This window comes from Danio aesculapii, chromosome 16 (genome assembly GCF_903798145.1).
Source record: "Danio aesculapii chromosome 16, fDanAes4.1, whole genome shotgun sequence".
NCBI classification, from domain to species: Eukaryota; Metazoa; Chordata; class Actinopteri; order Cypriniformes; family Danionidae; genus Danio; species Danio aesculapii.
Window position 1 is genome coordinate 47689861 of NC_079450.1, and position 24885 is coordinate 47714745.

General features: G+C 38.0%; 1 protein-coding gene across 1 annotated transcript in view; it reads right to left on the reverse strand.

The window, feature by feature from the left end:
- Nucleotides 1–5190: 5190 nt before the first annotated feature.
- Nucleotides 5191–24885, reverse strand: part of setd2 (SET domain containing 2, histone lysine methyltransferase) — a 45519-nt gene continuing 25824 nt past the window's right edge. The window contains exons 14-22 of the mRNA XM_056476158.1: nucleotides 23348–23396; nucleotides 22988–23246; nucleotides 20192–21005; nucleotides 16065–16163; nucleotides 13477–13613; nucleotides 13203–13314; nucleotides 10448–10522; nucleotides 10245–10346; nucleotides 5191–6556 (exon numbers count right to left, since the gene is read on the reverse strand). Coding sequence (XP_056332133.1) covers nucleotides 6395–6556; nucleotides 10245–10346; nucleotides 10448–10522; nucleotides 13203–13314; nucleotides 13477–13613; nucleotides 16065–16163; nucleotides 20192–21005; nucleotides 22988–23246; nucleotides 23348–23396 — 1809 coding nt within the window. The 3' untranslated portion in view covers nucleotides 5191–6394. The remainder of the gene's footprint in view (nucleotides 6557–10244; nucleotides 10347–10447; nucleotides 10523–13202; nucleotides 13315–13476; nucleotides 13614–16064; nucleotides 16164–20191; nucleotides 21006–22987; nucleotides 23247–23347; nucleotides 23397–24885) is intronic.

Here is a 24885-nt window from a genome sequence, read left to right on the forward strand (position 1 = left end):
TGTTGATCTTGTGTTGAGCCCAATGAGCCTTACATCTAAAAGTAGAGCATGGGTGTTCCTTTGGTGACATCAATTTGACTCAGATGCTAAAAATGGCAAACGTAAAACAACAAACTGAGGATATGGTAATGTGCGCCAGTCAATCAATATTGGTGTGAGAGGGGGACCGCACACCTTTGTCAATTTGCAGTCAGGGCCGGCGCGTCCATAGTAGGGGCAACCTAGGCAGCTTCCGCGACACCTCCCTCACTACCCGCGTCTTTAGTTATGTCCGCGAATACTCCACCCCCTCCAAATCGCACTAAAGTGTTCTATGCTCTTTGCCTGTACTGCGTGGGTTGTGTGCTTGTGTGTATGTGTGTGTGTGCGTTTCCTAGCAACAAGAGCAAATGCCTAAACATCGCTAAACAAGTTGTTTAGAATAAAATGTTTAGAGATGTTGTGACCAAAGTCCCTGTAAGAAGTCTAGTCTTTGGTGTGACACAACACGTACCTGTGGGTGCCTTTAATGTACCCCTTGATGCTTCTTATGTTCTTGTCTCAGCACCAGTGGCACCGAAATTCATATGCTGATTCTGTGATTCTGCTTGTGAGAGACTGTTCTCACTCTCAAGTCACATCATTTAAAAGAAAAGGGCCACATTGTCCCCTGATAATGTCAACAGACTAGACTGTCTTAGCAACTGGCTGAATGTAAGGGAGGACTAAACAAAATTGTTTCTACTTTATAATTAATGTTCTCAACTCTCAGCAATACAACTTTTTTAATGATCACAATTATTTGTATTCACTACTTAATTATTAGAATTTTCCATTTCCATATTTGCAATGCCTGTATTTTAGATTGTTTTTTGCAGTCCACTTAGAATCCAACATGGAAATCATTTTTGTTTGTTATTGGCATTGATTGTTTTGAAATTCAAATGGCATTTACATGCCTGTGTTTTTATTTCTGTAATATGTTTTTTAATGCCAACAGTTTGAGGATCTTGATGATTTATTGCAGGTATGTTGTTTACATGAAGAAATCTGTTACAAGTTAAACAAAAATTCTGACAAACAATCTTATTGTTTATCAATCATTTGAATTTAAATAGTATCTTTGTCTTGAGTTTACATTAGTTTTATATTTCAATAGCCAAAATAACAAGTTCCGGTCTTTTAAATGTGATTAATCGTGATTAATTGCAAAAAAGTGTGATTAATTAGTTAATTTTTTAATTGATTGACAGCACTTGTAATAATATTTGATTTATTTAAAAAACTGTGTGATGTACGCAGTTTTAATAATTTAATGAAAACAATAGACAGTTGAAGTCAGAATTATTAGCCTCCCTTTGTTTTGTTTAGTTTAGTTTAAATTTTTTTTTTTTTTTTTTTATATTTCCCAAATGATGTTTTACAGAGCAAGGAAATCTTCACAGTACGTCTGATAAATTTTTTTCTTGTGGAGAAAGTCTTATTATTTTAATGTTGGCTAGAATAAAAGCAGTTTTTAATTTTTTAAAAACAATTTTAAGGACAAAATTATCAGCCCTTTTAAGCTATATTTCTTTTTGTCTACAGAACGCATCATCGTCATACAATAACTTCCCTAATTACCCTAACCTGCCTAGTTAACCTAGTTAAGCTTTTAAATGTCACTTTAAGCTGTATAGAAGTGTCTTGAAAAATATCTAGTCAAATATTATTTACTGTCATCATGACAAAGATAAAATAAATCAGTTATTAAAACTATGTTTAGAAGTGTGTTCTTCCCTCAGTTAAACAGAAATCGGGGAAAAAAATAAACAGGGGGCTAATAATTCTGACTCAAACTGTGTGTTGGACTCCAAAATAAACACAATCATTCATACACTCTAGCCTGAGTTAGACTAAGCTATGAGCGCAAAAAATATTTCTCTTATAACAAGTTGTTGGTATTTGTTATATTCACAGGGGTAGAAATAATACGTGTAAAATATAAACAATAACATATAAACAACACATACATTTTTATATAGGTTTTTATTTTAAACTAGCAATCAACAGGACCCAAAATACACACACCATATAACGAATTACCATGCAGGAATAATCGTGTGTTTAAAAGACAAATCCAGAAAGATTTCTAAACATCAACAGGATATTTACACATCCCAACCCTGCACTATATAAAATAATCCTTGTAAATGTGTATAACACAAAGAACATTAGTTCTTTGGCTCTCGGCGAAGGTGGTCGCACTTTTTCCCTCTCCGTCCCATATCTCTCCTCGCTAGCTCCTCTTGTCTTTGTCTTATTCTATCTCTGAGGCTCTCCGTGCCCTGCTATCCAAACGAATAAGGAATTATGGATTTGATCAACTGGTCTCTGAATGCGATTGACACCATCTTCTCGACGAGAAGTTTGGGCTCGGGAGAGCCCACCTGTCCTGCGAGGACGTTTGCAGCTGGATACGTGATGGACGGGTGGGAGAAGTGGTGCGTCCTGTGCCTGGCTGCTCTGTCTCTGGAGGATATTGAAGACATTTACCTATTCGGAACTTTGATAACAGGGTTTCTGTTGATGGGCTTATGCGGGGCCCTGGCATATCGACGATTGATGAAAGCGGTCAGTGCTGCTCAAAACCCCACCAGGCTGGCCGGCTTGATTGAAGCGCTGATGGGTAGGCTTGCTAATAATCAGACTGCAATATTAGATCGCAAACTGGAAAACATCGGGGTGAAGTTAACAGCTTTGCAACAAAATTTGGCCAGATCTAGAGACGAGTGATGGACATTAAATATCTGTGAAATTGGCAGGTATTGACCTAAAGTTGAAGTATCTTTCTACTCTTTCTGCTTCCCTGTGTTTTCTTTTCTCCTGCCAGACGGCCTCAGCTGGAGGAAAACAACTTCTCCCGGATAGCAAGATAAGGAGACGCTCTGAAATTCCTGATCCCTGTCAAGGACACCTGTTGGACTCTACAGGCTTACGCACACACACACACACTGATAAACAGCACGACACTTCCTGGCCCCAATCCAACGCCTTTGTATGCTTTCACCCACTGGAGGGGGTAGGCGGGTCTGTGACCAGCGCCTCCATGGCTGCAGGACCTGATGGCTGCCCGCCCTTACCGGACTATATCCACAACCCCTGTTCCCATCCCCTGTGGCAATGTTATGTCTTGTCGGCGTGTTTTTGTGCTAGATTGCTAGGGCTTTTTCTTTCTCCCTGATCTCACATTACTCTAACTTAAGAGCAAGGTGAGAGGGAGCTTTTTTTTTGCCTCTATTTCCTAAATGTATCTTATTTCCTGTTCCACCTCCTGTGACCTGTCTTCCCTGGAGTTGTGATGTCTGTGCACGGTCGGGGGGTTCCATTTACCTGCATTTCGTTGCCTTGTACTTGTACATGTGTGATGACAATAAATTGAATCTAATCTAATCTAATAAAAAACTTGGCAGTATTAATAAATCAACTGGTGTGTATCAGCTGCTGAACATGTGTATATTGCTTGTATAACACTTGTATATTGCTTATCATTTCTTTGCCTCCGTTTTCATTTGGTTTATTTAATGCCTGCTTTATATGTGGCAAAGAGGAATTTACAATAATTTTATTGTTTTTTATGGGGTTTTCAAAAAGCCAATGATAAATGATGTAAATAAATAACATATAACATTTACAGCTCTATTTGTTATATAAGATTCAGTGTCTAGAATATTAATATTTTATAACAGCAAATTCAGTAGATTAACTTAATAACATGCCGAAACTCAAAATGTCTTAGATTTCCTGTTAATCAAGTTTAAATAACGTTACAGGAGATCAATGTGGAGATCGGCTAACATTAGTTTTGTCTTCCTAATTATTATTTCAGACCCATAAAGAGAATTACTGCTAGATAGCGATCACCTGTATTTCCCCGTCATGGCTAGGCACGTATCAGCAAACTAATAAAGGCCGATAAAGCCCTGACCTCAATGAATAAACAGTATTTCACCAGATCCTGCATGTCAGAAAGTATAGTTTACTGCTGAACAACTCATTTTATCATGGTAAAATAACTCAGAAATTGAATAACAACACTTTAATCTCCTACTGAAGCTCCGACGGACTGTCAATCATGATGACACGCTGTTTTTATAGCTTTAAATTACTGCTAAAACATACGGTTTACAAAAAATTAAGATCTATATCAGCATAACCAGTGCCTCAGTTGACCAAAAGCATCATTCAGGACATTTTATTGCAAGTGTAATTAATGTTTTTATTTGGGCTCAAGTCTCGTTTATTAACACGGAGGTGGGCTGTATGACTTGTACTGCAGCCAGCCCCCAAGGGGGCGATCTAACGGCCGAGACCTTCACTCAAAAGCAGGAGTGTGGTACACTTGGTTTGGACAAAACTGTGTAGGTTTAGTGTCCACTGTTGGAGTGATATAAACCCAACAAGACGTTTTTTAAAATTTACTGACATTGAAATAGGACCCAAATCCCAGTGAATTTAAGGCCCACCACAACTTGACGTTGCCGTGTGGTTTTTCCCCACCCACCGAATTGATTGACAGGTGCCATGTCTCCATAATAACATGTATACACGTCTGCAGAATTTTTTTTGCAAAGAAACTGGGATTAAAACATCTTACAACTCTGTGATCAGCAGCACCTCAATAATTAATTTTATGTTTAAAATGTTTGTAAAATGGAGCGTTTGTAATATAATCACCATGGCCACATGGTGTCAGTAAACGCTAATACATGGGTGTGGGTGTGTACTGCAAACAGCAATTGTGTGTGACTCATTTCAGAAAGGCTTAAATAAACTCCACCACAAATACATCAAATAAACTTACATGGTACGTTTGACTAATGAGCTGTTTTCAGCTTCATCTGAGTCTGTCTCTGTCACTGACTGCTGTTTATCTGATGTAACGCAGGAGAAGCAGACACGCACATTGGAGCAGTGGGCAGGGAGAAGCAGCTCATTTGAATCTACAGCCACAGCCTACAAAAACAGCTACAATGTATTCAGACACCAAAATATTCAGATTCTGGAGGCTATAATAAATGATGAGTATTTTGAGCTGAAACTTTACAGACACATTCTGGAAACACCGAAGGCTTATCTTACATCTTGTAAAAGGGGTAAAATAGGTGCCCTTTAAGTGATGGATGCTGACTTTCCAAAAACAAAGCCAAAGGGTGACAAGACAACAAAGACTTCTTTAGAAAACAGTTTATTTTATTTTAAAATGTTTTTACACACAGTATGCCAATGTGCTTGCACAGTACTTACAGTGGAGTGGGGCGAGACTCCCATTTGTACATTAAAAAAAATATCCAAAGTCTTTCTACGGAGAAAGCAAAGGAAAAAGAAAAGATAAAGACACCCCCACCTTTAAAACCCAACTCAACATCCGGATCAGTGGGAGAGTGTGGAATTCAGCTTGATGCAGAAACGCCGGTGCGAAAAACGACTCCGATCCAGTCACATCCTTCTAATCCTGTTTTCCGGGTCCAGTATAATTACATGTATTTACACAGGACATGGTGGACCCTTCCCCCATAGTCATTTTACAAGTCTCTGCTAATGGTCTCAAAAACTAACTCTCAATATATTCACATATAAATCAATATAATACATGTCTGGAAACAGATTTAATGTGGATTAATGAAGTGGGGTGAGTTGATTAATGGCCAGAGCTCATGGGACAGTAAACCTGATGAATCAATCACATGATGGCCACAAAAAGAAGCTACAAACTGCCAGGAGGGCTTCACATTTGCCTTTGCGACATTAATAAAACAATGTTAATGTAAAAACAGTGTGAAAGACCTCGATAAAACATCATTGCTACATAACCTTACCCCTTGTCCAGAAGAACAAGCTGACCAGGGCAAATGGGGTTCAATCACAGACCTGCACACACTTTTAAAATCCATAAAATCAATGGTGACCCATGGCCAGGGAGACCAAAATTGCTAGTGTGGTGGGTAGACCATAATCCTTAGCGTCTTCCTTTCTTGCCTTGATTAATATCAGTAAGGGATTGGACCTTTAGCAGAGCAGGCAAGCTAACAAACAAAAGCCCTTGATAACAACTACAGTAATGGAGTGGCATGGCAAGGGGAAAGATATTTGAATGGTCCTCTTGTTCTGTTTTTAAAAATTTCTCGTCGAGATGATCCTCTCCTCCAAAGCGATGAAATACATCCTGGAAAGAGTTTGTATAGCACCCTTGATTTGAGTCCTCCGGACTTTATTCCGCAGCAGTTTATTTCATTATTAAACTCTGTGCGGGACGACATATTCAACGTTCCCTCCCAGAGCAGCATTTAGGACATGGTTAGAACGTCTGTGGAAGGAAACAACAGGCCCTGTCCCGACGCACTGAAACTGTTGGAAAGAGTGAGCTTCAGGCTAGTTAGTCCAGCTCTGTGTCTTCCTTGGGCCGGTACACTGAGCCGAACTTCTGCATGTACTTCTTGATGTACTCCTTGGTCTTGTGTTTGACGTTCTCGTTGCATTCCAGATCTTCGGGGTTCTTGCAAGACTTCAGTTCCTTGTTCATCACTCCGTGAGTCAGCTGTGAGCAGACACAAACACACGGCGGGATTAGAGAGAGGGAAGCATTTGACTCATTCCACAATTGCAGAATTATATTTAGCACTTTCCATTCATCTTCCTTCAGCTGGAATGACACACAACAAACGTAGAGTAAACTTTACAGTAAACAGAATAGTTCAAATGCCTAAATATGATAGGGAACGATTGATTCTGTTACTACAGGAGTTGACATTTTCCAGTATTTTGCTCGTTAGCTCAAGATGGTTACCTCAATCCAGTTGAGACCTATAAATCAGGGTTTCAGCAGCTTTTTTCAAAGTCAAATGTAAGACTTAAGACCATTGTTAATGAAGTTTTAGACTTTTAAAGGGCTAAACATTTTTTTTATAGTCAGATTACCTCTGTAAATAGTTTTTGTATTCATGGAAGTTTATGGAATAGGATGTGTTTGAATTTAAGTTGGAGAGTTTGTTTTAAAATTTCTAAAAGCTGTTGTAAATTCTCTCTCTTTGCAATAAAAAAAAAGTTGTCAGCTTTAATTTGAGGGTATTTACATCCAAATCAGGTAAATGCTGAAAGAATTAAAACAGTTTGCGTATGTGCCTCTCACTTGTCCAAAGGTAATTAGACAGAATAATAATCATAAATCAAACTTTCACTTTTTAATACTGGGTTGCAAATCCTTTGCAATCAATTACAGCCTGAAGTCTGAAGTCTGGAAGGCATAGACATCACTAGACGGTGGGTTTCATTCCTGGTGGTGCTCTGCCAGGCCTCTACAGCAATTGTCTTCAGTTCCTGCTTGTTCTTGGGGCATTTTCCCTTCAGTTTTGTCTTTAGCAAGTGAAATGCTTGCTCAATCAGATTCAGGTCAGGTGATTGAATTGGCCATAGCATAGCATTCCACTTCTTTCCCTTCAAAAACTTGTTTGGGTTGCTTTAGCGGTATGCTTTGGGTCATTCTTCATCTACACTGTGAAGCACTGTACAATGAGTTCTGAAGCAGCTGGCTTAATGAGCAGAATATATTGCCTGAAACACTGCAGAATTCATCCTGCTGCTTTTGTCAGCAGTCACATTATCAATAAATACAAGAGAACCAGTTCCATTGACAGCCATAAATGCCCACGCCATATCATGAGCAGTTCATGAGCAGTTCCTTCTCCATATTCTCCTCTTCCATCACTCTGGTACAAGTTGATCTTGATCTCATCTGTCCATAGGATGTTGTTCCAGCACTGTGAAGGTTTTTTAGAACTGTAATCTGGTCTTCCTGTTTTTGAGGCTCACCAATGGTTTACATCTTGTGGTAAACCTTCTGTATTTACTCTGGTGTAGTCTTCTCTTGATTGTTGACTTTGACACTCATATACTCACCTCCTAGAGAGTGTTCTTGATCTGGCCAACTGTTTTGAAGAATGTTTTTTGCACCAGAAAAAGAATTTTTTTGGTCATCCACCACAGTCGTTTCCATGGTCTTCAGAGTCTTGTGGTGTTGCCGAGCTTACTGGTGCGTTCTTTCTTTTTAAGAATGCTCCATGCAGTTGTTTTGGCCACATCTAATGATTTTGCTATCTCTCTGATGAGTTTGTTTTGTTTTTTCAGCCTAATGATGCCTTGCTTGACTGATAGTGACAACTCTTTGGATCTCATCTTAAGAGTTGCAGTAACAGATTCCAAATGCAAGTAGCACACTAGAAATTAACTCTGGACCTTTTATCTGCTCATTGTAATTGGGATAATGAGGGAATAACACACCTGGCTATGGAACAGCTTAGAAGCCAATTGTCCGATTACTTTTAAATTCTTAACAAGTGGGAGGCACATATGCAAACTGTTGTAATTCCTACACTATTCACCTGATTTGGAAATACCATCAAATTAAGCTGACAGTCTGCAGTTAAAGCACATCTTGTTCATTTCTATTCAAATGAATTGTGTTGGTGTATAGAGCCAAAAATGTTAGAGTTGTATTGATGTCCAAATATTTATGGACCTAACTATTTTTTTTTTTTTACAAAATAAAAAAAGTTGTGAGATGAATTCTTGGTGATTGGGGGGCAGCACGGTGGCTCAGTGGTTGGCACTTTTGCCTCACAGCAACAAGGTCGCTGGTTCAAGTCCTGGCAGGGCCAGTTGGCATTTCTGAGTGGAGTTTCCCACAGTGTTCGTGGGTTTCCTCCGGATGTTCCGGTTTCCCCCTAAATGCATACAGTATAAGTGAATTGAATAAAAAATAAATAAATAATCCATAGTGTAGGAGCGCGTGCATGGATGTTTCCCAGTACTTCCTTGAGGGTGGAGGGGCATCCCCTGCGTAAAACATATGCTTGAATACTTGGTGGTTCTATCTGCTGTTGCAATGCCTGATAAATAGGTGACTAAGCTGAAGGAAATTGAATGAATGAACATTGGTGATTGGGTGTCGGCCCAAAAAATAGCTTTACTTGGACACAGGAATATCAAGACCTGTTTAAAATTATTTAAGACCTACAACACTTAGTCTCTGCTTTATCCCAGAGAAATGAATCAGTTTCTCTGACAATTATTTTACACAGCAGATGCCCCTCCAGTCACAACCCAAGACTGAGAGTACAACCCTCAGTGCTGGAAAACACCCACAATCCCTATTAACACACTATGGCCAATTTAGTTTTTCCAATTCATCAAAACTGCATGTCTTTGGACTCTGGGAAAACTGGAGAAGACATGAGTAGAACAAGGAAACTCCACACAGAAATGTCTCATGGTTCAGCTGGGATGCAGTGACCTTCATGCTGTAAGCCAACAGCGCTAACCACTTGCCACCCACATCCGACCAATGAATCTTTATTTAAAAAATGTATTAATCTTATAGAAACAGACTATTTTCTCCAGCACTCCCAAAAGAGGAAAGCCAACGATGCAGAAACTAGCACTGGAAAGAGGTGCTTTTTTATTTGCATACTTGGTTTGCAAAGCTTCTGTGTATTTTTATCATTCTTTCCCATAATATAACCAGTTGTTTTCTAGATAGAAATTATCTTTAAATAATCTTTGAAAAGAGGGCTTAACATCCAGCAGAGCTTCTTCACAATGTCATCTGTGGCTTTTAATTGCACTATTTATCTCAATGGATTCTGACTAGGACAGTGTTTTATCATTTATTAGTTGAGAGGAATTTTTTTTTTTATAAAATTGCTCTGAAAGTGATCCCAAATTATTGTTTCTTTATATCTTTTTCGTTGTAGTTGTTCTGAAATCCAATGTTTTTTTACATTCAGAATGATTTTTAGAACTCTAGCTTTAATCTAAAAAAGCATGCAAAGCAAAATGTCTAAAACTGTCCAAAAAACTAAAATAAACTGATATCAAAGTTTCTGCTGGTTTCACAAAGTCCTTGAAGAATGAAATTTCATACTGGTATAGATTTTTTAATGGCCGATAAGGAAAAAAATTTACTTGCCCTATCAAAAAACTTATTCTAGTTGCCATATATTTTAAATAATGTGTCAAAACAAGCTGACCCTAGTTATATACATATATTTTAGAAAACATAACTATTAAAAATAATTGACAACATAAAAAAAATGGTTTAAAAACTACATATATGCACAACAGACTGTTGTAAAAGTTTATTCAGATATATTTGTTGGTGATTGGATGTGTGTTGGATCAATTGGGTAGCTTAACATAAAGGAAAATTTAAAAAGTTCCACAAAAGTTACCTTTCTAGCAAGATGTTTAAAGTCTTCTGTGTTACTTATGCGGCCCAGCTTGCAGTCTGGCTTGCGGTATGGATTAAGGCATTGCACAATAAACTGTGACATCTGAAAAGATAAGCAGGAGAAATCGAAATGTTAGACGAGTCGGACACATGAGTTACTGCTATAATAATTTGCTTAAAAACCCAAGAGATTGGAAGGCTCACCTCCTTACGGAAGACTTCTTTGCTTTTTTTCGCCAGCTCACTGGATGTGTCTGCCTCGGCGGTCTTTGTAGAGAACTGAGGAAATGAGCCAAACACAAACCTCAGCGCATGAAAAAATATACTGTGAATACTGACAGTTTATTTGAAATGTAAAAATACTGACGCTTTATTTGACACATGACTCATGTAAGTGTAACTAATCCACAGAATGCTTGAAAATTCCTTTCCAAAACACACTCTGGAGACTAAATCCTACGACAGGGAACATTCTATACTGTAACTCCCAGAGTCTTCTTATAGCATGAAGATCATGTTGAATCAATTCCAAGACGATCCTCATGGGTCCCAAAAAGGCCAAACCAGTGCACATTAGAGGAAACGCTAACATACTGACAACACGCAATAAAACCCCTTTGTAACAATATCTGTTAAAAGTTTAATAGCTGCGATATTTTGAAGTTGGAAACAAAAGGGCAAATTGCTGAAAAGACAAAAGATATTCTGCAGAGCTCGACTCCCAAACAAGAAACCACACATAAATGAATGCAGTTTCAACAGCTGGGGTTGATTAGCATCAAAGAGAACCAGAAAAAAAACACTGGGAGAAAAAAAAAGCCTGAGAGAGAGAGAGAGAGAGAGAGAGAAAGAGAGAGAGAGAGAGAGAGAGAGAGAGAGAGAGAGAGAGAGAGAGAGAGACAGAGAGACAGAGAGAGAGAGAGAGAGAGAGAGAGAGAGAGAGAAACACAGAGTGGGTGATCAGGAGAAGGCGACAGATCAAGATGGTTACGGCCTGTGAGATGACATGACTTTAAAACAATGTTCAATGTAACTTGCTTTTGTCTTTGTGTTTTACCTCTTTGTTTATTTTCATCAGATGATGTGCCTTAAAAGGAACTCTCTTTTTTGGAAATAGGCTGATTTTACAAGGCACCTAGACTGTTTAACAGTTGAGTTTTACTATTTTAAATCCATTGAGTCAGTTTCCGGGTTGGCAGGAGGACTTCTAGCATCAATCATTGAATCTGATTAGACTGTTAGCATCTCGCTCACAAAAAAAAAAAAAAAAAATTCTTGGTCAAAGTCTTGGTCAAAATATCCGCCTTGGTAAGGTGTTACTGTAAATACAGCTGGTTTGTGTAAGGAGAAATTAAACAGGATGGGCCAAATTTGTATGTGATTAATATGTCTCTAATAAACATCAAAAAGTCATATTGAGAAGGGGAAAAATTAAACACGTATTGCTCCTTTTAATCTAATTTACTTCTTTGTTTGTAACTACTGAACATATTTAGAAACAAATTATTGATAAGGTGTTTAGCCTTTATTAAGACGTGTTTACAAATAATCTTCACAAAAAAAAACTCTGTAAGTCCATTAAAAACGTGGTCTAGTAATAAGTCGTTAACAGGATTGAACATACCCTTGAAGCCCAATGAGTGATTAGCAGCAAACCAGTAGAAAGTTTAAAGTTATTGTATCCTATGATTACAGTACATAGTATGTCTTGATAATAGTTTATGTACCAGTATAATAACACATACTAATAACAAGTTAACTGACTGCACATTTTGTTTATACGATGTGTTTAATGAGAACCAATAAACACATACTAGAAAATACTGTGCTAATGTGCTAGTTGTGCTAATAAATTCAGATACTAACTGACTTCTAAAGCAAGGCCAAAATACACAGACTCTAAATTCTCTCTCTACATTTTTTTTTTTTTTTTTTTTTTTGAGCGAGATGCTAATGGTCTAATCGGATTCAATAACAAATGCTAAGCTAAGCCAAAAGTGCTGACACCAGACCTGGAGATCAGCAGAATAGAATCAAAAATGTAAAAACTTAAGGTTTAATTATACATCTGCATCTGCAAGTGATCCCCTTGCACATAGCTGTGCATTTTTATACTTCTGCATTCTTTTTGTGTTACTCTGACAATACCACGTCGGAAGCGCTAGCAGGCAGAGGAGTTTCTATGTTCTTCTGTGTAGAGCGTCTTTGCGGGTGTTTTGTTTACACCATAAATGCATGCAATGCTATCTTACTGTACAAGTAGCTCAAACTACTTTTTTTACTCATTCAAGAGGGAAAGCAGCAGGGACTAATGGACAACTTTAATCATAAAGTAAACACAAAACAAAAGTATCCTCATCCAAGATGCAACATTTGTTAAACATTGTCATCGGCCTCGTTTTTTTCCCACGGCTCTCAACCCCGCCCACATTCGTCACTGCTCCCAAGCAGACCAATCACAGCTGTTGTGCTACGTGTCACCGTTATATGTAGTTACATTTTTTAAGAGATGTGCGTCATGCAACAACAAAGAGTATGTGACCAGACCATCCACGTGCACTTTATGCAGAAGTATAAACTGGCTAAGTTTAAGTTGAGCTAAGAAGCAATAAACACATACTAACAAATATTGCGCCAATGTGCTAGTTGAGCTTATAAATTTGGATAATAACAGACTTCTAAGCAAGGTCAAAATGCACAGACTCTAAAGCCTTTTTGTTTTATTTTTTGTGCAAGATGCTAATGGTCTAATCTGATTCAATAATCTATGCTAAGCTCAGCTAAAAGTGCTCCTGCCAGACTTGAAGATTGGCTGAATGGAATCAAAAATGGTAAAACGTAACTGTTTAACTCTAGTTGACTAATAGATCCTCTAAAAAAAACTACAACACTTCAAACTCTAGCTAGATGAAAATCTCATGATTTTTTGGCCCTTAAAGCATAAGGAATTGTTTAATACCTTTGAAGGATTTTCATCATATGTGGGCGTCCCAAGGTCCATCTCCGCCTCGTGTTCTACACTGGCTTCCTCTGTCGTCCCATCCCAGCTGGGAGGATCCCACTGTGTTTGCCTTTAAAAGCAAGAGCACAGTTCATTATAATGGCAGTGAAAAATATGATCTGGCGGCAATGTCTTAACTCATTAGATGACATAATAGATGACATGGGATTGTGGCTCGCTCCCCCGGTTTTAATGACAGACAGACTGTTCATTTAATAGGGAGTATCTGTACCTGGTGATGATGTGGTAGTAATATATTCTGCCTTCTGGGTCTCGCGCCACTTTCCAGCTGGGAGGCAGGATAATGGTTTTAGGTTTGGGAGGGGATGGAGGCGGCAGGTCAATGATGTTGTTGGATACGATCATTTCCTGTGGTGAATCACAGTTCAGGAGAGGTTAGTCGGCGTGCTGGGGTTACTGGAAGCCTGTTGTCTATAAACTACTAATTACAACCTGTAGAGCAGGAACTTGAGAGTATACTGCCATGTGATCGCTTTAATTAAACTTGTAATAAATACTAAACTGCTAAAAGTGCTGAATCAGCTTTTACATGCATCACACACTGAATCAAATCTGAACTGGAATCATACAACATTATTCAATTTAGAACACTCAAACATCTCATTCTGTTAACGATTTTGCTAATCTGTAATTGCAGAATTGAATGTAAATGCTACAAAATTCAGAGAAGCTAAAAATCTTTTTTTTTTTTTTTTTAACATCGCCACAATTTTTAGGCTGCTTCAGTCACGTTGCGTAACTTTCAAAACGTTCGGTCAAAGCCCCCTTTAAGTATATAAAACAGTGTTGTGATTATGTATTATTACCGCTGATGCAAGGTTTTAAAAATAAAATATATTGATATACAGAATATGGGGGAAAGCTCAGTTTTACAACTCAAACTGGGCAAAAATAACAATTCAGTGCACTTGTTGTTATTTGAATGCTCACAAATGTAAAACAATTGTATTTTCTAAATAGTATAGCAGAGTACTCAAATGAACATATAGGTTAAATATACACACAAACATAATTTACTGCTTTACTAAATCTCCTAATAATCTTTCCGTAGTAAAATGACATTTAAGTGCTTAGTTTATTATAAAAATCGGCCATTTTAGTTATGGCGAGCAAACCTCAATGCAATGTAGTAGGCCAAATACAGTTTAAATAACACAGCTGAACGCAATTCTTTTTCAAATATTTCAAAAACAGTTCAACAGAGCTGTGTATAAGAGCAATTCCAGCATTATGGATGTGGCTTCTGAAGTAAAATCTCAAAACATAAATTTACAGAGAAAGTATATGTCAACATTATATTGAAACATGTTTAAAATTTCCAGAACAACTCACCACAGAGTTAAGGGAACAGAAAAATATCAATCTGTAAACATTTTCTTTTTAAATATTAAAAAAAAAATGTAAATAAGGAAAACAAACATGTGACCAAAAAAGTTTAGAGGATACAACATAAAAGTTTAGAGGATACAACATACTTTGTAGAAATTCTGTGAATTAAATTGCACAACACAAGAGAAGTAATGCTAATCAAAAGCATAAGAGATGACTCACTATAGAATTAACATGATTGATTTTATTTTATTTGATTCCACTTACTAAAAAAAACACAAATTTGGTTGCTTATTAAAACCTAAAACATTAGTTGGTTATTTAAAACATTTGATGAGTGATTAATGTTGTGCTGTATTTGTCAACTACACAATATATCCTTTCAGCTTTGATATATTTTCATTAGATATATAATGTATTGCACATCCGCAATAGTCACATCGCAGGATCTGCAATGTCAAGCATTAAGGCACACAAAATTAAGTTTGTAACTTTAAGAAACAGTAATTGTATTCATGTATAAATGCAACGAAGATAATACAAGGTCATTTTACATTTGACCATACATTTTGCACTGTATACTGCTAGACTTCCAGAAATCCATAAAATACTGATTATTTAGTGTGTATCTTTGCTGTACTGCATTTATCAAAGCTTGTGATTGGTTTAGTATATTTTATGCAGATGCACTTCCCTACAAAAGCCTCCCAATCAATCTAAAATGATGAATTCTTACCATATTGAGCCATTTATTTCATCTGGAAAAAATTACTCAATTTCGCAATGTCTCGCTACAATGTTACAATGTCATTTTTTTTCCATATTGTGCAGCCCTAATCTACACACTCAAAGTCATTCTCTGAAATCGTGTAGGTTTTAAAGCCTTCAACGCAACAACATTTAGAGTTTACATAACGTGTTTCTATTAAGGTGAACCTTGACAAGGCAGAAGCAGATTTCTACTTCCCAACATGCTTAGCAACAAGCTAAGAAAAATAAATATTGGAATTGAGTTACTTTGTGTGTGTTTGCACAACATTAACAGCGAGACAGAAAGTCTTTAATGTTGTAATGTGTATCAATTTATAGATGGGCGGGGTAAAAAAAATCAAGTATGATAGAATAAAATGGTCTAAATTAATGTGCACAAAGATTGAAGCTCATGCGACGTTTATGCAAACAAACTGTTTCATCAATGAAATCGTAATCAAAATAAGATTGTTCAACTAAAAAAAGTTGTCATTTACTACAATGATACAGCAATAAGTTTACACAACTAGGATCTCGACTTTATGTAGTAAACTCCTTTTGAACCCATTTTGACGCGTGCAAAATTATATAAACCATTAATGCATAGCATCTACGTTTCTTTTTGAAGCATTACAAATCTTAACACACATAAAAAAACAGCCTGAAAGACATTAAAAGTGTAACAGCACCATCTCCTGGTGTAAAGCATGACTTGTATACCTGCTGAACTGGCTGAGATGTGACAATGGTGGTGACGGTTCCTCCTTGCGTGTACACTTGCTGGCTGTGCAGGTAGTTAGCGGCTGGTTCTGTGTATGCCTGCACACAACCAAAAACAAGAGAAATGCTGAACAGATGCCTTTACACACCACATTAAACAACAATTATGTTTAAGCGTTTACACTTCAACAAATAAAAAAAAACAATCAACAGACAGAATCTTGTCTAAGCTGGCGGTGGTTCAAATCTAGCATTTCTGATGTTGTAATCAAGCTTATTAATTCAATTAATCTTTATTCCTATAGCACTTTTTACAATAGAGATTGAGTCAGTTTAACATAGGTGAAGTTCCAGTAAACTGAAACAGCTTTAGTCCAGTTTTCACAGTTTAAGTTCAATTTAGTTTGGTTCAATAATGTGTACAAACATTACAAAATTGCAATATATATATATATATATATATATATATATATATATATATATATATATATATATATATTTTTTTTTTTTTTTTTTTTAATTTTATTATTATTTTTTTCCCTTAATAATGAGAACGAGGTTCACAGGTTTTTAAATAAAAACTGGTGGGCATTTCCAAACCATCAAATGAAAATCATACCACATATTAGGTGTGTAACGATCCACTCAAGTCACAATTTGAGTTAGCGTTGTCCCGATACTGGAATTTGCTACTGAAATTTTAAAAAGTCCATTTCCCACTAACATTTGAGCGAGTTCTTAAACTGCTGGTTTGCCATTGTTTTCACATGCTCAACAGAAATGACTGTGATTGGCCGTAAAGGTCATTAGTTCACCAAACTCACCACTGTTTACTGAGTGTAACCAGAAACACTGGAGTGTTCTAAAGCCGTGAAGATCAGTGGATTCATCAGAGGATTGCTCGTATGTCAGCTCATAAATGCACCCGCTGATCGTCGATGTTAGTGGGAAATGGACATTTTTAAAATTTGAGTACCGACTGGCAGCAAATTGCAGTATCATGACAACACTAATTCAAGTACAGAGTCAGATACTGAACCCACAGTGCGATATTATCTCAATATTGTATGCCATAAAAAACTGTTTAAAATTAGTACTATTATTGTTATTTCTCAAACGTATGGTTAATATATATATGGATGGACATGTATGGACATGAATAGACTTTGAATTGTTCCTAATTCAATGTATAGGACAGTGATAACATCAGAATATCATTCATAATTCTAGAGATGAATTATTAAATATGCTACGCTGTAATGGACTACATATGAATAGATCCTTTTCACTCATAATCAGACTCAATCCTGCATTATATTCAATGTTCTAGACTTGAGAAGTTTTGCTGCCATTGACGTTTATTTTCACGTAGAACACACATGCTGAATATTAGAGGTGTGGACCTACACTGGTCTCATGATTCAGTTTGGTTACCATTATCATGCCTTTCTACACACAATTTTATATTTTAATTCACAGCACAAGATTTCTTGCATTAAAACGTATAAATATATTTATATACTATTTGTAATACAATTTGTCCTTTAATACAAACAGTCAGATATATGAACTGTACCTTTAAAAACTCAAGTACATGCACAGAACAACATGAGCATTCATAGCAAATAAACAAATGTAAATCACTCGCTTGCTTTCTGGGATTGACAAGTGAGTTCTTACACCCCTATGATTGGTCACACACTCAACAGAAAGGGCTGCGATTTGCTCTAATGCTTTGGTGCTGCTCACTGATAAGTGACACCCATCCAAAAATGCGAATTAACTTTATGCGCAAAACTGGATCATCACATAAAAGATGAGCGAACAAAGTAGTATTTTCATTGGATTTTCAACAAAATAGTCACTTCCTGATTAACTAGTGCTAAATAACAACAGTAAAATGGAATTTGCTGAGATAAGAAAAGGTGTGTGAATCTTTTCTTTATTTAATAAATTACTTGCGCCTCAGAAGGCAATCCTCACATGCAGTGAACATGCGGTGGTGTTTGAAGGCGTGAGTCGTGGAGCACAGACGCTCTTGATTCTGAAGGTCATTAATAATATAATAACACTAATACTGAAATGGTTAAGATGTTTTAAATTGACAAAACAACATTTAAAACATGTAAAACATTCAGATGTTTTATAGTGTGCTCAGCCTGCTGGTTCATTCACACATTTTTATTATCACATGATCTCTTATAACAAAAATCACATGACCTTTTTTAATGCACATACTGGAATTTGTTCGGTAAGCCTTACCATCGTAGTTTATGTGCAGCTTTTCTTATCTAATAAAAAGTTTATTGTACTTAGTTGTTATGTTTTTATGCGCATTCTCAAAATGTATGTGCATCTTGGCGTTTCTATTAACCCGTTTTTAATGCGCATATCCGAAATGCGCATAAAAATAAGTGTATGGAAACGTAGCTATTGATAAACTGCAGTGGCGGTCAAAGCTGATCCATGAAAGGCGCGGTGGAGAAAACTTGCTCTGCAGACACAAGCTTGTGCCGTCTGTGACTAGAAGTATCGCTGTAACAGCCGAGAGGAGAGGAAATGTTACCTTATGCCGGCAGGCCAAAGGTCCACAGAGAGAGTGAGAGAGAGAGTGAGAGTGAGAGAGAGACAGAGAGAGAGAGAGACAGAGAGAGAGAGAGAGAGAGAGAGAGAGAGAGAGAGAGAGAGAGAGAGAGAGAGAGAGAGAGAGAGAATTTACTTTCCTTTTCTCCATAACAGTGAAGCAGTTTCTGCGTTTTTAAGTGGTTTAAGTGTTTTAATTACTCTTGCTCACCTTCTTTGCCATAGTAAGCTACCGCGATATAGCGCATTTGAGATAAATGACATAAGTACTTAATAATCGGTCATGATGTATTACTGAACCGATACCGAATTGTCCACGTCTGCATCGTGGTGCATCACAGAAACAATAAAATTTGACATCCCTACTAAATTTGAGCATTCAGAAAAGCAACACACAACTGTTTGTAATAGGACTGGGTGGTATGATGGTATATATCGTAACGGCAAAATAAAATTTGTATCATAATGTTTTTACTGTGCGTGTCGTGAAATGTAAATAAGTGGGTGTGGCCAACTGAAAAAAGTCACCCCATGGGAGACTGTCAGTGTTGCCAATTGATTTATATTTTCAACAAGAAGTGATCACTTAGTTTCAATATTTATTCAAGTATTGCTATGTGTTTATATGCTTACATTTTTATAGTCCTGCTACTTACTTGAGATATATTTTATATCTGTGAGATGTTGTTACTTCATAAATGTTTATAATAATAGGTACACATAAAACTTTGAAATGTGACATATACTTTCTCGGGCATGCACTTTCTGTTTGTGAGGGCTTTAGCCACTGCTGCTCAAGTGAGTTATAAAAAAAAAAAACACTTTTGCATGCAAACCACAATTACTACCCGCAGATCCTGACATTGCACAGAGGTCTTATAAGTGAAGTATATTTATAAACTAATATCACATGCTTATTATTGCTTATGGCTAGTCCTGCATTATCCAATTTATGATTCATTTATGATTCCTAAGCAAATATAAATGCCCTAGGTTTCATACCACAGTCAACTTCGTTTTGAGTAATCCCCACTTCCACCCTTACTCCTGCTTTTCTAGATGGGTGGCACGGTGGCCCAGTGGTTAGCACTGTTGCCTCACTCCAAGAACGTCTTTGGTTCTAGTCAATACCAAGCCAGCCGATGTGTCTGTGCAGAGTTTGCACGTTCTCCCTGCGCTTGCGTGGGTTTCCCCCGGGCCCTCCCACCATCAAAAAACATGCAACTTAAGTTAATTGACTAATCCAAATCAACATTCGGATCATAAAATCCGGGAGATTTTATCCGGGGGTGCGCGCGAAGTGATGAATGGGAGGTGGGGGGTGCACGTGGGGTGGGGGGTGTATGGAGGGGTGGAATTCCGGGAGTTTTCCGGGAGAGCGAACAATACAGGAGATGGGCGGGACATGGGTCTAAAAAACGAAGTGCCTTGCATAAATCTGCAAGGTTTTCATGTCTTGACAAACCATTTACTGGACAATGTTAAAACCAATTCAGTAAATACAGTGAGAATGAGAATTAAAAGATATATATTGGGGGTCCAACCTGTATGACAGGAGGGTTGGTTTGCGGGTAGCCTGCAGGAATGCTGTAGATGGTCTGGCAGGGCTGGCCCTGATAGTAGATGGCAGCTTGAGGCTGTGACGTGGCCGAGTACTGCTGTGTTGGTTGCGTCTGCACTGTCACCGCCTGCTGTGTGTTGGGGTCCCAGAGCGTGGTGTAGCCCTGCTGACTCGGGACCTGAGGGCTGGCTGCTTGTGCGGGTACTGACAGGACGGCTACACTCGGATCCTGTGCTGGCACGGCAGGCTGAACAAACTGAGTTTGTGTGGCAGAGGAAAGCTCCAGAGGGGCAGGGATGTGCGCCAAGCTGGAGGAAGGTCCAGCCTGGGTGGTGGTGGACGATGGTGAAGCTATACCAAGATCAAGAGCAGGTGTTTGTTCAAATGTAACAGCAGCTGGAGTGACGCAAATAGGCTCTACAGGAGGTGTGGGAAGGAGCACTTTTCCAGCATTGGGATTGGTGGGATCTACATAGGTCTGAATAGGGTATCCAGGTGGGTAGTTCATGAAGTTCGGACTAGAGGAGTAGGCCAGTGGGTTAAACGCAAGTGTTTGTAATTGCTGCTGCTGCTGCTGTTGTTGCTGCTGCTGCTGCTGCTGCTGCTGCTGTTGTTGTTGTTGCTGCTGTTGTTGTTGTTGCTGCTGCTGCTGCTGCTGTTGCTGTTGTTGTTGTTGTTTCTGTGCCTCACGTTGAGCCACTTCCTGCTCAAAGAGCTTTCGTCGTTCCTCCGTAGACAGCTTAGTACGAGATTCTTTGGTGTGGAGTTTCTTCTTGCTGCTGCTGGACTGTTCATAACTACAGAATATAAAGCAAATCTGGGTATTAGCTTCCAGACAATTAACACTCATTTCTTTAAAAATATATATTAAAGTATATATTTTGCTTAATATTTTCCCCCCAAAAAATACATTTTATGATACAATAAAATTGTCCTTAATCTTTTGGCACAAGATATTTCACATCTATAAGTTTCATGCACATCAACGCTCTAGCTCCTGCAACAGGATCTCCTCTACTGGCACACATTCACACTGCATGTGCAAGCAGAGCTGAAGCAGCGCGTGCACATCACGTTTGTAGAGCAGAAGCAGTGCAATCGGTCAGAAGACAATCGCCTGTTTTTGATGTATGTATGATGTAGGCTTATAGTTATAATTATAATTACCCAATATAGAAATAATAATATTTATACATGATCAAACTAGTGTGCAACTTAAGCAAAACTAATGATCGTTTTAAACTTGGTTTTGTAGTTCAGGCCCAAACAAACATTTGCTGCATTTTTTAAACGTTTAGGTTCCTTTGATCGACTATAAAAATCAGTGGATCTTATCGATGCATTTATTAGGTAAAATTGCTACTTTTTGGTCATTATCAATGCACTGTCACTTTATTGAGCATGAGTAGTGGCAAAAAAAGACCCAGTGCCAAAATGATTGTAGCACTGCTGCTTCAGCTCTGCTTACCCTCTGCACTGCTTCTGTGTGCGGTATGAAAGCTCTAATCTGTTAACATGGACGCTGAAAAAACATGCAATGCTCACGCTCTGCGGTGTGAAAGAGGTGATGGCGAGAAATGACTATGAGTAAAAAATGGCAGAAAACGGTCAAACTGCTTGCTCTACAAACAAGTGTTCATGACTATACATAAAAAGTAGAATATCGTAATAAGAAAATATCAGTTTCCCATGTAAAGCAGCAGAACGAGCCATTTTCATGTCTAAAAATCAATGGAAGCGAACAAGACCGGAAGTCTTGAGCCAAAAAGATTCCAATGGATGCGCCCACTTGTACGTCAAGAATAAGGTCAATAAGTTAGTGTAAAAGCAGCTTATACTGAAGGCAATTTGCCAAACTGACAATGAAATGTGCTACTTTATCATGTAATAATGTAAACTCTGCCAATGAAGATTAATGTCTGCATACATTATATGTAATATCATATGTTGTATCTATGCAGTATGTGTTGGAAAATCTCAAAACTGGCAATGATTTTTCAGAAACCAAACAATAAAGACAGCTCAAAAGACAACAAGTTTCTGTGCAGATCAAATTTGCAGAAAAACACGTCTTTGTAGTGCCGTCACTGGATCCTACACCAAACTGACAGCTAATCATACCAGTGGTCTACAATCCACCTTATCATTTCAAATGGTGTTCAGATGAGGACAATTAAATGGCCCATAACTTCTAAAATAACATTTTTAAAGTTCAAATCTCAAATATAATAAGTGGACCCCAGAGAAAAGTACTAAATTAACCCTTTCTGACATAGCTATGTGATCAGAGTGTTCAGAGTGCACATTATGAACTGCTGAATTCAAATCTGATCAGTGTTTTTACACAACTAACATTAATTTTAGGTTACAGTCATTCAAATAAACAAGGACTAGCACAACCTAATATAAATAGCTTGTAAAATACTCCATGGAGATGGCAATAATAATTATATTTACACAGAATTGGATGATGTGTGCGAGTTACATTATATAAACACTGTTTAGGTAATTAAAATCTGTTCCTCTCCAAGTTAATCAGCCATTAACTTTCAAGCTTTTCATGAGAAATTGGTGAATTAACATGTTGCAAATTCAGCAGTTCTGATCTTTTCTGCAGTGTAGACTAAACATGGCATCACCCATCACAGATCAAATAGTATGAACCTGATGATGTTTAAACAAAAAAAAAGTTCTTACACATATTTGAATCAACATTTCACAAAATAATTAGGATGATTGTCAGTATTTGTCAGCATGTATTTGTTTTATAGTGCATTACCGGTCTTCATTCCTGCGGCTCCTCTCATATGCTGGTGGTGGCAGAGGGGAGGTGGATCCTCGTCGTCTTTTCCTATCTGCACTGCGAAGGGTCGCCCTTTCTCCATCCCTGTCCCTGTCCCTATCTCGATCCCAGTCTCGTTCACGCTCCCAGTCTCTGTCCCGATCTCGATCACGCTCCTTGTCTCTTTCTCGCTCTCTCTCTCGACTACTCGAAGGTGTGCGAGGGGTCATCAAGGATTCCCGATCACGACTGCGATCTGTTTAAGGAAAAACAAAAGTCACATCAGAGATCTTGACCAAACTGATTTTAAAAAAAATTATTTGTGTAGTGTAAAGGTACAGTGAGTTCTTGGCCTACCATTTGACTCTTTTTCAATCTGACTCTTCTTCGGTATTCTGTAAACCTCCTAAAAGAAAAACAGATGGTTTATTTGTGATCCAACATGATTTAGTCTTGTTGGATCAAAATGATCAACATGATTTTGTTGGATAAACATGATCAAGTTCACAACATTTGCTATTAAATAGCAATTGTTAATGCAACAAGCCCAAAGTATACTTTTTTCCGAAGTCCATGCTTAGCAAAACCAAATGTATTGCCTTTCAAAGTTTACTTGATTTGACAAAGTTCATGAAGACAGGCAGTCAACACACATGCTCAACAGAATGTTTCATCGTTGGCAAGAGCGAATGCCATTTCTCTTCTAGAGTGATGATCGCTAAAAATGTCTTTCAACAACAAGTACAGTGCATACGGAAAGTATTCATAGCGCTTCACTTTTTTCACATTTTTTGTTACAGCCTTATTCCAAAATGGATTAAATTCATTTATTTCCTCAAAACTCTACACACAATACCCCATAATGACAATGTAAAAAAAGTTCTTAAAAAAAGGTTTTTAAAATTGTTGCAAATTTATTAAAATAAAAAACCTGAAAAATCACTTGTACACAAGTTGTCACAGCCTTTGCCGCGAGGCTCTAAATTGAGCTCAGGTACATTCTGTTTCCACTTATCATTCTTGAGATGTTTTAGCAGCTTAATTTGAGTTCACCTGTGGTAAATTCAGTTGATTGGACATGATTTGAAAAGGCATACACGTGTCTACATAAGGTCCCAGGGTTGATAGTGCATGTCAAAGCACAAACCAAGCACGAAGACAAAGGAATGTCTGTAGACCTCAAAGACAGGATTGTCATGAGGCACAAGGCTGGGGAAGGTTACAGAAAAATTTCTGCTGCTCTGAAAGTTCCAATGAGCACAGTGGCCTCCATCATCTGTAAGTGGAAGATGTTTGTAACCACCAGGACTCTTCCTAGAGCTGGCCGGCCATCTGAGCTGAATGATCGGGGAGAAGGGCCTTAGTCAGAGAGGTGATCAATAACCAGATGGTCATTCTGTCTGAGCTCCAGCGTTCTTCTGTGGAGAGAGGAGAACCTTACAGAAGGACAACCATCTGTGCAGCAATCCACTAATCAGATCTGTATGGTAGAGTGGCCAGACAGAAGCCACTCCCGGCCTGGAATTTGCCAAAAGGCATCTGAAGGACTCTCAGACCATAAGAAACAAAAACCTCTGGTCTGATGAGACTAAAATTGAACTCTTTGGACTGAATGCCAGGCATTACGTTTGGAGAAAACTAGGCACCGCTCATCACCAGGACAATGTCAACCCTACAGTGAAGCATGGTGTTGGCAGCATCATGCTGTGGGGATGTTTTTCAGCAGCAGGAACTTGAAGACTAGTCTGGATAGAGGAAAAGATGAATGCAGCAATGTACAGAAACATCCTGAATGAAAACCTGCTTCAAAATGCTCTTGACCTCAGACTGGGGCAATGGTTCATCTTCCAGGAGGACAATGACCCAAAGCACACTGCCAAAATCTCAATGGAGTG